This window comes from Rhinolophus sinicus, linkage group LG02 (assembly GCF_036562045.2).
Source record: "Rhinolophus sinicus isolate RSC01 linkage group LG02, ASM3656204v1, whole genome shotgun sequence".
In the NCBI taxonomy this organism is placed as follows: domain Eukaryota; kingdom Metazoa; phylum Chordata; class Mammalia; order Chiroptera; family Rhinolophidae; genus Rhinolophus; species Rhinolophus sinicus.
Window position 1 is genome coordinate 78,583,700 of NC_133752.1, and position 12,905 is coordinate 78,596,604.

A 12,905-nucleotide genomic window follows, 5' to 3' on the forward strand; every position below is an offset into this window, starting at 1 on the left:
GCCTCTGCCACAAATTGACATGAGCCAAGGTGGTGAGTGGGTCATGTGTACTCATCCTGGGCTCGAGCACATGGCAGTGGCCACGAGGTTCTCCAGGGGAGTGTGAGTCCCACAAGCAATCACTGCTCAAGCCTCTGCTTGTGTCATGGTTACCAGGGTTTCATTATCCAAAGCAAGGCACGTGGTCAAGTCCAGATTCAATGGGTAGAGAAAGGCTCCACCGCTAGATGGGTGAAGGGATGTGCTTACAGGGAAGGAAAGAATTTACATCCATTTTTAGTAATCTGCCCAGAAGGGGTTTTATGGACTGCTTACTCTCTCTCACGCTTTATGCTGGGTGATTTACATGGTGTTAATTTAATCCTCACCATTTTCCTGATGTGTGTGGCATTCCCATGTCAAAGATGAGAAAACTGATTAGATAAATGAAGAGACTTGTACATATTTGGCCCAAATTGCTTTAAGGTATTATGGAATGGCCTTGTAGATGCTGTCTCTTGTTGCTTGAATGATCAGGTGATCAGCCCTGTGGTTACATTTATATATAAATATAAATATTCAATAAAGGAGGCAGAAGGTGTATCCTTTATTGAATAAAAATTTTTGGTTAAACGAGTTCCAAATTCTAGTTTTTACTTTCCCATTTATACTGTGAGCCGTTGGGTCATATACCGGGGGTGCCAAAAAAATATATATAGACATGACTTGTATTCATCTTTTGTTATTGGTATATATTGAGTATTGTAATTTTAATACAGTTTTTTTCCTGTATGAAAGTGTGTATACGTTTTTTGGCACCCTCTGTATTTATTTGTTATAGAAAAACATTTTAAATTGTACTATCCTAACTATTTTTTAAGATTTTCCAGAAAGTGTTAAGTAGGTTTGTTTGTTTTGCCAGATTCCCTACATAACCTGGATCTTAGCGCATTTTGGACATGACTGAGCCCCTTCAATGGGCCAGGTATCACTGGAGGCGGCTGATGGGCGGGACAGACAGGACCGATGATGACAGGCCATACAACTATTCCTCTCTACTTACCTGCGGAGCCAAGTCCTCTCAGACCCCCAGACTGGCAGGAAAGCATCGGGTTGTTGTTCCCCACCTCCAGCCCTTCAAGGAAGAGTATGAAAAGTTCTCTGGAACCTACGTGAATAACCGAATACGAACAACAAAGTACACGCTTCTGAATTTTGTGCCAAGAAATTTATTTGAACAATTTCACAGGTACTTTTGTAGAAAAATCTTAGGTTTTGTTTTGTTTTGTTATTTCAGTTTGATATATAAGGTTTTTCATAACATTGTATGTGACCAAAGCCTAAGACTTGTGACATAATTTATATTTGACAATCCTAGTAGAGTCTATTGTGGAATGATGACCCCTTATGTTCACATAGCACTTTATAATTGGTAAGATGCTTTCTCTTGACCAGAGAAGATATTATTATCCTCATATATGAGGAAACTAAGTTTGGCACTGGTTTAAACAGTGCCATTCCAGTGATAAGTAGCAACCAGGGGCTATAACCTTGAGTTTTCTCACTCTTGCTTTTGTGTTCTTTCCACAGTGCATTTTAATTTTAGCTTTTTCTTATTTGATAATACGGAGAAATGGAGCTCGGAAGCAAACATAGGTGTAAGATATTATTAGGTGAAACAACAATGTAATTCAATTTAACCTGTTTTTTATTGACGCTCTCTCATGAGTTTAGGCACTGAAGGAAACACAAGTCTAAAGGGTGCGCCTTTCTTGTGGACTTTGCTGTTTGGCACGGGAACTAAGATGTGTATACAAACAATGAGAAGATATAGGGGATGTGATAAGTGTTATAAAGTGCTGCCAAGTAGGATAGAAGCCTCAAAAAGAGAAATAATACTGATATAGTGAGAACAATAGAAGGGGACATGGCATTTGAACTTCATTATGGAGAGTGACATTTTCCAGGCAGAGGTGTCATTTCAGATGGAGGAAGGAATATGAGTAAAAGCAGAAAGACAGTAGCCCAGAAGCTTTGTTTGAGGTCTGAGAATTAGTCCTTTTGTGCTCATATTATGGGAGGCAAATTGAAGGCAGAGAGGACATGTAGGAAGATATTGTATATGTCCTGGTGAGTTTTAATGGAGACCTGAACTTTTGTCAATATGGGAATGAAAAGAGGATAATCCATCACAGATATTATGGATTAGATACGGGGAATTAAATTTTTTGCGGGAAATGAGTAAACTCGTCATATCGCCTCTAGTTGGAACCGGCAAAAATTTTGCAAAGTAAATAGAGACCTCTTTTTAAACTAAAACACTGAAAGTTTCATAGAAAAATATCAAATAGATCGAAAGATATGAATATTTTACGGAAAGTCTAATTTTGGCGAGAAAATGTCAAAAAAGCCCCGCGTTACGACGCGATTTGGCGGGAAAATGCCTGCTTACAAAGTGTTAAGTGAAAACAAGTGTCCATGTTGAGCTGAGGTGACCGGGCGGATTAACAGAAAAAGTAAAGACAGGAATAAAAAGAAGCTTGGCTGGAAGATTATTTTGTTTTTTTTAAATGTGAAGTTTGAGATGCTAATATGAGTATAGGGATTCTCAACAGTCATTATTCATTTTACATATATTCGTTCTCGTTATTCACTCTACATATGTTCCATATGCATTTATTGCACAGTGGGTATGTTTAAAGTATACATGTGAATTTGTTGAATTAATGGCTTTAAATGCTACAGGTGTTTCTATCTTTTAAGGAGTTTGCAATCTAGTGCCCTTGATAGACTTAGAATCTAAAACTTGAAGAGTTCAGGGCCAGCGGTGTAGATTTGGATGCACTCCACATGGAAATAATTGAAGCCAAAAAAGTACCAAAAAAGGTTAAGGAAGAGTTTTCAGAGTAAAAGGAGTTGGAGTTTAGGAAGAAAAAATGTGTTTAGATTATTTTGAAAAGTTTGATGGTTAACGGGAAAAATATGTGATAAAAATTCAAGGGGGTATACAGCATTGAGATTTTGTTTGTTTCCTTTAAGGAAAGGGACCACTTGAATTTACCTTAGGGGACAATGGAGGAGTATTTAAATACAGAAGGTGCCAAAAAATGCATACATGTTTTATAAAAGGAAAACTCTTATAATTGTAATAATATATACCGATAACAAAAGAAGAAGAAAAGTCATGTTTGACTTCTGCAATTACAAGAGATGCTCAAAGTGGTTACCATCAGCATTCAGACACTTCTGATTACGGCAAACTACTGCTTGAGCAACACTGATCAAAGTGTCCATTTGTATACATTTTTTTGGCACACCTGGTATATATAATAGAGGAATGAGGAAGTTCCTGAAAAGTGGTTCTGAATAGCATAAAAGCAGAAATAGAAGGGTTGGTCTTAAGGGTGAAAAACAAAAACAAACCACAGGTTGAGTGTTGAGCCATGTTAGAATGTAATGTTTGGACATAGAGATTACATTCTGAAGGCTAGAAAGTTGGGTTATTTAAAAATTTATTTTTATGGGCCGACCCAGTGGTTCAGGCAGTTAGCGCTCCATGCTCCTAACTCCGAAGGCTACCGGTTCGAGTCCCACATGGGCCAGTGGGCTCTCAACCACAAGGTTGTCAGTTCAATTCCTCAAGTCCCGCAAGGGATGGTGGGCAGCACCCCCTGCAACTAAGATTGAACATGGCACCTTGAGCTGAGCTGCCGCTGAGCTCCTGGATGGCTCAGTTGGTTGGAGCGCGTCCTCTCAACCACAGGGTTGCTGGTTCGACTCCCACAAGGGATGGTGGGCTGTGCCCCCTGCAACTAGCAACAGCAACTGGACCTGGAGCTGAGCTGTGCCCTCCACAACTAAGACTGAAAGGACAACAACTTGACTTGGCAAAAAGTCCTGGAAGTACACACTGTTCCACAATAAAGTCCTGTTCCCCTTCCCCAATAAAAAAAAATCTTTGAAAAAAAATTGTTTTTGTAATGCATTAACTATGAATTTCCTCTACATTTTTTTAACTTTTAAAAAGAGAATAGTATTTCCTATTATGCTTTATATCATGTTACACAATTCAAGAGTGTCACACTCCAATATTTACTATTATGTATTTAGTAAGTAATACCTCTCATTTATTAATGTATGCCTTAAGCTAGATGTCTACAGGAATAATGAATTTTTCATTCAGATTTGTTAGATTCTGCTAGTTCTCTATTCCGTAGCATCCAAAACCAACTAATAGGATTATAGGACAACATCCTAAGGTAGTTTTTGCCTCTTTTGTTTAGGCTTTTATGTGATTTTTTTAACACCTCCTGTGTGTGTTTGGGTTGCAGAGCCGCCAATTTATATTTCCTGTTTCTAGTCGTGCTGAACTGGGTGCCTTTGGTAGAAGCCTTCCAAAAGGAAATTACGATGCTGCCGCTGGTGGTGGTCCTTACAATTATCGCAATTAAAGATGGCTTGGAAGACTACCGAAAATATAAAATTGATAAGCAGATCAACAATTTAGTAACTAAAGTTTACAGTAGGTAAGTGAAACAGGAGCTGTGCTAGAAAACACACATATATCATTTAGAAATACGCAGACTGTTACGTTTCTTCCCCTTAGGCGTAACCAGGACCCTTTTTGTGGTGGTGTCGGTGGTGTTTTCAACTAATACTTATTAAAGACCTCTAGTGAATTTAATTCAGATGTCATAGGAAAACAGAAGCGTATGAGCCTTTGTTAACTCAGGAATTGATAAAGCAAAAGCTTCTATAATTTATGAATAAGTGAAAGAATTAAATTTGAGACTAGATGAAGGAAAGCAAGCAGATAGTTTTTCATCCTAGATGTTACAGTTTGGGATTAGAAGACGATGGGATATGAAAAATATGAATGGATATGAAAAACAAGATGCAATATGAAAAAGAGAAGAAAAGAGCTACCTATGGAGGAAAGGGATTCTGAAAAATGGAAAACAGTATTCTTTTTTGGGCACAAAACTAGACACTGATAAAACCCTTCCCATTGCACCAACAACAGAGGGCATTCATAAGAGGAGGTCTTTTCAGAAGCATATTTGCTCTGTTGGAGACTTGTGCTTCTAATATTTGTGAAATAGAAAGCCTACATAGCCAAGGATAAAGTTCGTTAAGGTGAATTTTGAACTGTGCTACATATTATATGCCTACATTTATAAATTATATTATACCTGCAGTGCTAGTGTCCAGAGACAGCTGTTTAGGATACTGTGGTGTATTCCTTTAAGTCCTGTGACATTATGTGTATGTTTTACAAAATTGGGATTGTACTACATACATTGTTTTTATTCTGATTCTTTTAGCCTAATATTATACCATAAACACTGCCCATGTCTTTATGCTTCAAGAAAGTTTTTTTTTTCATTAAATAGAGTTTATTAGCTTTTCCTTTATTATAAACATGAGGGAGAAAAGACCACAGAAGTTGTAGCATTCTTTTCAAAATAAAACTGCAATCAATACTTGAATCTCCAAGCTCCAAACTCTCTAAACAATGTTTTTGGAGGTGGTAGATTGTAATTTTATGTACCATTCTTTATCATATGTATTTCTGTCCTTTAAAAATGATGGAACTTGCAGCATTTAATATAATGTGAAGTCTTGCTATATTGAAAACATTCCTTGGCCCAGAAATGCTTTGTTTATAGACATAATTTCCAGGAATGCATTTGAGAAAGTAGGAACAAGATTTCAGATAGTTGAAAACACTCATTTTTAAAAAATATTCCAGGTTTAGGTGACATATCACTAATCTCCCAAAAGATTGACTATGTAATGCCCTGCCCTTTAAAGCCTGAGGTAAGGGTTCCTAAGGTTTGTATGTTTCCTCTTAAATGACAAGACTTCAGTGAACACCCACAACACAGGTAGCATGTAGGAGAGAAAAGCTGTCTCATCCACCCACTTCCATATCACCACCATGAGGGTCCAATGCCTTTCCAGTTATTACATGCGAATTGACACTGCTCTTCATAGTCTTCCTTTACCAAATCTAGAAAAAAGAAACTGAGGTGATCCAAGCAGGTATACAACACAGCCCTGCAAAGAACTATTTTTAAAAGAGGGCATTTCTATGAAAATACACGGTATCACTCTAAAGTTTTAGTGCAGTTTTAAGCTTTGACACTTGTAGAAGTATAAACGCAACACACTTAACGAAACATAACTGGAAAGTTCAACTGAACTTCTGCCAAACCTATTCAGCTCTGCAAATTCTAAATATTAAGCCCTTAATCCTTCATGGACCGAAACAAACATTCTAAATAGTAAACTTTTTTGTTTCAGCCAATGTAAGATGAAAAGCCCAATATGAATACATTGGCTGAAACAAAGAATTATACATATTAAACTTGTTTCGGTCAATGTAAGGTCAAAAGCCCAATACTGAAGAGTCACAAAACTCACCAAGCCCGAGAGGAACTGTGTTTCCCTGAAAATAAGACCTAGCCAGACCATCAGCTCTAATATGTCTTTTGGAGCAAAAATTCATATAAGAACCGGTCTTATTTTACTATAATATAAGACCTGGTATTATATAATATAATAATATATAAGACCGGGTCTTATTTTACTATAATGTAAGACCTAGTCTAAAATAATATATAACATAATATAGTATAGTATAGTATAGTATAGTATAGTATAGTATAATATAATACAATACAATATAATAATACCAGGTCTTATATTAATTTTTGCTCCAAAAGACGCACTAGAGCTGATTGTCCAGCTAGGTCTTATTTTCAGGGAAACACGGAATTTCCCCAAATCTTCCAATGATGCTTTATGAATCTAGTAGCGTCGACCCTTCTGCAGCAGTGCCTGGAGGGTCCAAGCTCTCTGTATCAAAGCTGAAAATATGCTTCTGAAAAGACTTCCTTTTATGAATACCTTCTGTTGTTGGTGCAATGGGAAGGGTTTTATCGGCCTCTAGTTTTGTGTCCCAAAAAGAATGCTCTTTCCCATTTTTCAGAATCCCTTTCCTCCATAGATAGCTCTTTGTATCTTGTTTCTCATATCCGTTCATATTTTTCATATCTCATCCTCTCCTAATCGCAAACATATAGGATTAGAAACTATCTGCTTGCTTTCCTTCTTCTGGTCTCAAATTTAATTCTTTCACTTTCATTTATACATAAGCTGCCCTGAACAAGAAAGTATTTTTAATATTAATAGCTGCATTGTCTGTCATATGACTCTCAGGTCATATTTCCCATATTTATATAATTTTGAGAATTTATGCTTCAGTGAATATTCTTATACAAAAGTTTCAAAGATCTATGATTATTTCACCATTATAATTAGAAATGGTTTGTTCATAGGGTGGTGACTTGCTAGCTCAGTTGGTTAAAGTGTGGTGCTAATAACAAGGTTGCCGGTTCGATCCCCGCATGGGCCTCTGTGAGCTGCGCCCTCCTTACAAAAAGAAGAAGGAAGGAAGGAAGGAAGGAAAGAAAAAAGAAATGAAATTACTTGATCAAAGAGGAGGAATATATTTAAGTCCTTATTTGTATGGTGTTTATGAAAATGAATTACAAAGTTTATAATGTTAATTCTCTGGAGTTCCCTTTTATAAGAAATGATCTATTCTATTTTTAAGAAGTCATAATTAGAACAGATTTGTGAACAGATTTCTGAATCAAATATGTGAATTGCTACACAAATAAGCTTATGCGTCACTTTTTTTCATTTCAGAAATAGGAGGGTTTGTAGAATATCCTGGAGAGACTGTGTATAATAACTTGGCCTGAGGGGAATAACCAAGTAAGGGGGCAGTATGAGAAATAAAATGCTGGAAAGGGAGTTTGTGGCCTGCTCTGGAGGGCCTTCATCATAAGGCCATTGTGTTAGTCAGGGTTCTCCAGAGAAACAGAACCCAAAGGAATGAGATTTATTATACAGAATTGGCTCACATGAGTATGGAGGCTAAGAAGTCCCACCATCTGCAAGCTGGAGACCCAGGAAGCCTGGCAGTGTGGCTTGAAGGCCTGAGAGCTGATGGTGCAGATTCCAATCCAGATCTGGAGGCCTCAGAACCAGGAGGGCTGAGGCCAGAAGATCAGTGTCCCAGCTCAAGTAGTCAGTCAACCAAAGAGTAAATTCAGCCTTCCTCTGCCTTTTTGTTCTATTCAGACCCTCAACTGATTGTATGATGCTCGCCCATACTGGGGAGGGCCATCTGCTTTGTTCAGATCACCCACTCAAATACAAATTGTCCCCAGAAACACACTCACAAACACACCCAGAAATAATGCTTAACCAGACAACCTGGGCAGCCCACAGCCCACTGAAGTTGACGCATCAACTTAACCATCATAGATAGAGAATCCATCTTTTGAGCAGAGAAGAAATACGGTAACAGCTGTGCTTTAGGAATACTAGTCTCCTCACGTCCTGGGAATAGCCTCTACTAACAGACTAGATGAGTCTCTACAAATCAGTCCAGGGCATGACTGGGAATAGATGCAAAGTACAGGAAGGGATTCATGGAAGAGATACTGTGAAGAAGAACCCAATTGAATTTGGTGAACTTTTGTGATTTTTGAGTCTTGGAGGATAAGAATACCACTGTTAGATATAGGGAGCATTAAATTCACCTCAGGTAGAATCAACTGAAAAGGATGGCAAGACAGGCACCCACGTGGAAATGTCCAGTGGGCAAATGGGAACAGCACAGAAGGAAGGAAAGGCTGCAGAGAGAAATTTCAAAGTCATCAGTCCCTTCTGAGGTGATTTTGAAGTTAGGAGTTTGACCTAAATTCCCAAGGGAGAAAATGTGAAGCACTCAAAGACAGCTTTGAGCCCCAAAGTAGGTAACTATTTCAGCCTTTGAGAACATTTCAGTTTCCCTTGGACTGATGCTGTCACTCTTCAGTCCAAAGCACTTGGTACATTTCTTGGGTTGACTTTAGCGCTCTTACAAAGACTCTAAATTCATAAGACAGTAATTCTAAATTTGTCAGACTAGAGATTCTGTTCTAGTTACCAGGTCAAAATAAAAGCTATCTGGATTCAAAAGTCTTGTTTTATATAAACAAATATATTCTGAAACGTAAGGCTCTTTTGACTGACCGAGAGTTCAACCAGGTGACATAAGTTTTGTTTTGTTTTGGGACAAAAAATATCTCAAAGTCTTGTTCTGATGGTAGAATTGTCTGCAATTTTATGTGAGCACATGGTTAGGGCGGGCTCCTCTGAAGAAGTGAGGCTCAAGCATCACCTGCAGGATTCTGAACTTTGTTCATTGGTAGAATTCTTCAGTAGCTTTCTCAGCATTTGCTTTAAAATAACTATAAAGAAAACTTTCTCCTTTGGATGATGTGAGCTGTACTTAGATAAGGAAAAATTAGTTCTATTTTTTTTCTTATAGTCAGATATAATCTATACGCATGTCTAATTGTACCAGAAAAACTGACATATTGTATGGAAAAATGAAAGTAATAGTAAAAGCCCATGGTTTTCATTTTAAAGTCATAGAACATTCTACTAAAACAGTGCTATGAATCATTTGATGACATTTAAGGCCTTATATACCAGGGATAGAGAGTTGAAATGTTGATATAGTCTCACCCTCAAAAAATAACTGTAGGAAATAGTTTACAATGATTATATGATGAACAAAATCCAGATTTTGGTCAATTTTAAGATTATCCAGCTAATGCCAAATTTAGCAAATGGAAAGAATGCTTCTTATATGTATTTTAAATACAAATTGTTATATATAAATAATTGCTGATTTTCTACTTTAGAATTGAAAGTGTATGTTTGTTTGCTTTTCTAATCTGGATTCTCTCACTTAGTAGCTGTGTAGCCTTAGGCAAGTTACCTACTAAGCTAGGTAAACCCCTTCCCTTCATTATGAATATAATAGTGCCTATTCCTTTCTAAGTGCTAAGTAAATGTTAGCCATTATGATGATTATTGTAGGCTAGTAATAACTATTAGCTAGAGTTTATGTTTGTCACATTATCCAGTGATTTCTTCATTATTTGAGAATTCCTTAGAACACTGTATGATTTTGTAAATATTAAAATTGCCTAATGGGAGACCTGGTATAATTTTTTTGCAGATGTCTTTTTAGATATAGCCCAGATCTATTTTATATGATTTGCATATAAACTTAAAGATGAAATGCAATAATCTGATCAATTATTCAAGTGTTTAAGGTCTATTTCAAAATACCACTTTATAATTGCATTTCATAATAGAACCAGGTAACTATGTCTTTTCATCTATAGTCTATGCAATTTGCTTTTGTGTAATGTTGTACAAGAAATAATGCTTACCTTCTCCCCTCCCCCAATTGTTCTTGGAACATATTATAAGGATATAAAGAATCAAATGTGATGGAAAGAGAATTGACTCTGGGTGGTGAACACACAATGTGATATATAGATGATGTATTACAGAATTGTACACCTTAAACGTATATAACTTTGCTGCTAACAATTGTCACCCCAATAAACTTTAATTAAAAAAAAAGGATATAAACAAATTAAGGTAGGCTATAAGACCATGCCTTGTTGATTTAAATATGCTAATTTAAATTCCTGTGAAATACAAAGAAATCACTTTAGAGAACAAATTATTCCTCTGTGAAATTAAGGTGAAGGGATGGGGCCATTAAATTTTGCAAGCTTTTGGAAGACTCATATTAACATTGCTATGCAGATAATTTGGTTCTTATTTGTAATCTGTGGATTTCCACAAGGTACTTAATTTTCTGTTGGAAAGTATCATTGGGAAATGACAAATACTAGTATAGAAATTCAACACTTAAACCCTATTATACTCCAATTAAGTTAGGATGAACTATTTTAGAAAACTTGATGTTCTTAAGATTGCCTTTAAAATAGCAGCCATTTGTAGGGTTTTAAGGTTTGTTTCAAGGATAGTAGAAGTGTGTTGAAAACAAAACTATTAATCAGTTAACAAATTTGAGTGCCTACTATGTTATAGGTACTGAGAGGTTTAGAGGTTTAAACAAAAAATAGATATAATGCCAGCTCTTCAGAAATTTACATTGGTTTCTGATCTTTAAAGATCACCATGTTGATGTTAGAAGTTTCAAAATACTAGCTAAAGTTACATTTTATTATTTCGTACATTCATAGAATTTAATGATTCTTGAAATGAGGCCAAACATCAATGGCCTTCTAATTAGCCTCATGTACGACATTTTCCAGAGCAATGGTTCTTTGTTTTTAAATTTTATTAAATTTATTGGCATGACATTTGTTAACAGATTATATAAGTTTTAGGTACACAGTTCTATAATATATTGTCTGCATATTACATTGTGTGTTCACCATCCAAAGTCAACTCTTCTTCCATCACCATATATTTGACCCCCTTTACCCTCTTCAACCTCCCCCCACCCCCCGTCTCTGGTAACTACCATACTGTTGCCTGTGTCTATGAGTTTTTCTTTCGTTAGTTCATTTAGTTGTTGCATTCTGTTTTATATCTTACATACTACGTATGAGTGAAATCGTGGTTCTTGACTTTTGCCATCTTACTTGTTTCGTTTAGCATGATATTCTCAAGATCCATCCATGTTGTTGCAAATGGAAGTATTTCATCTTTTCTTGTGACTGAATAATATTCCATTGTATATATGTACCACATCTTCTTTATCTAAGCATCCATCGAAAAACACTTAGGTTGTTTCCATGTCTTGGCCACCGTGAATAATACTGCAATGAACATAGGGGTACATATATCTTGATGAATAAATGTTTTCAAATTGTTCAGGTAGATACCCAGAAGAGGGATTGCTGGGTCATAAGGTAATTCTATTCTTAATTTTTTTGAGGAACCTCCATACTGTTTTCCATAGTGACTGTACCAATTTATATTCCTACTAGCAGTGTACGAAGGTTCCCTTTTCTCCACAGCCTCTCCAACAGTTGTAATTTCATGTCTTGTTGATGATAGCTATTCTAACAGGTGTGAGGTGGTATCTAATTGTGGTTTTGATTTGATTTCCCTTATAGTTAGTGATGTTGATCATTTTTTCATATTCTGCTGGCCATCAGTAAGTCTTCCTGTGAAAAGTGTCTATTCAGGTCCTCTGCCCATTTTTTAATTGGATTGGTTTTTTGTTGTTGTTGAGTTGGATGAGTTCTTTATATATTTTTAATATTAACCCTTTACCAGAGGTATCATTTGCAAATATGTTTTTCCATTTGAGTGGTCGCTTTTTTGTTTTGCAGATGGTGTTTTTTTGTGGTGCAGAAACTTTTTAGTTTGATATAGTCCCGCTCATTTATTTCTGCTTTACTTTGCTTGCCTTTGGGGTCAAATTCATAAAATCCTCTAAGACCAAAGTCCATATGTTTTCTTCTGTGTATTCTATTGTTTCAGATCTCATATTTAGGTCTTTGATTCATTTTGCATTAATTTTTGTGTATGGTGCCAAATAGAAGTCTAGTTTCATCCTTTTACACGTGGCTTTCCAGTTTTCCTAGCAGTATTTATTGAAGAGGCTGTCTTTTCTCCATTGTATGTTTTTGACTCCTTTGTTGAAAATTATTTGCCCATATATATGTGGATTTATTTCTGGGCTCTCAATTCTGTTCCACTGGTCTGTATGTCTGCTTTTCTGCCACTATCATACTGTTTTGATTATTGTTGCTTTGTAGTATAATTTGAAGTTGGGGAGTGTGATACCTTTTACTTGTTCTTTTTTCTCAGGATTGCTTTGGCTGTTTGGGGTCTTTTGAGATTCCATACAAATTCAAAGCAATGGTTCTTGAAATTCACTGTCTAATGCACAATTAAAGCATTTTTTTATTCATCAGTCATCATCAGTAAGTCACCATAGCTGTGAGTAAAATGTAGTTCTGGAGAGATGGATCTGAAACTACTACCTGCCTTATTTCAAATTCCAGGACCACTTAGGA

At 36.3% G+C, this 12,905-nt stretch overlaps 1 protein-coding gene across 3 annotated transcripts in view; it reads left to right on the plus strand.

The window, feature by feature from the left end:
- ATP10D (ATPase phospholipid transporting 10D (putative)) overlaps positions 1-12,905 on the plus strand; it is a 101,158-nt gene that overhangs the window by 27,389 nt on the left and 60,864 nt on the right. For all 3 annotated transcript variants that reach the window (XM_074324639.1, XM_074324641.1, XM_074324640.1), the window contains exons 2-3: positions 902-1,228; positions 4,311-4,505. In XM_074324639.1, coding sequence (XP_074180740.1) covers positions 939-1,228; positions 4,311-4,505 — 485 coding nt within the window. In that variant the 5' untranslated portion in view covers positions 902-938. The remainder of the gene's footprint in view (positions 1-901; positions 1,229-4,310; positions 4,506-12,905) is intronic.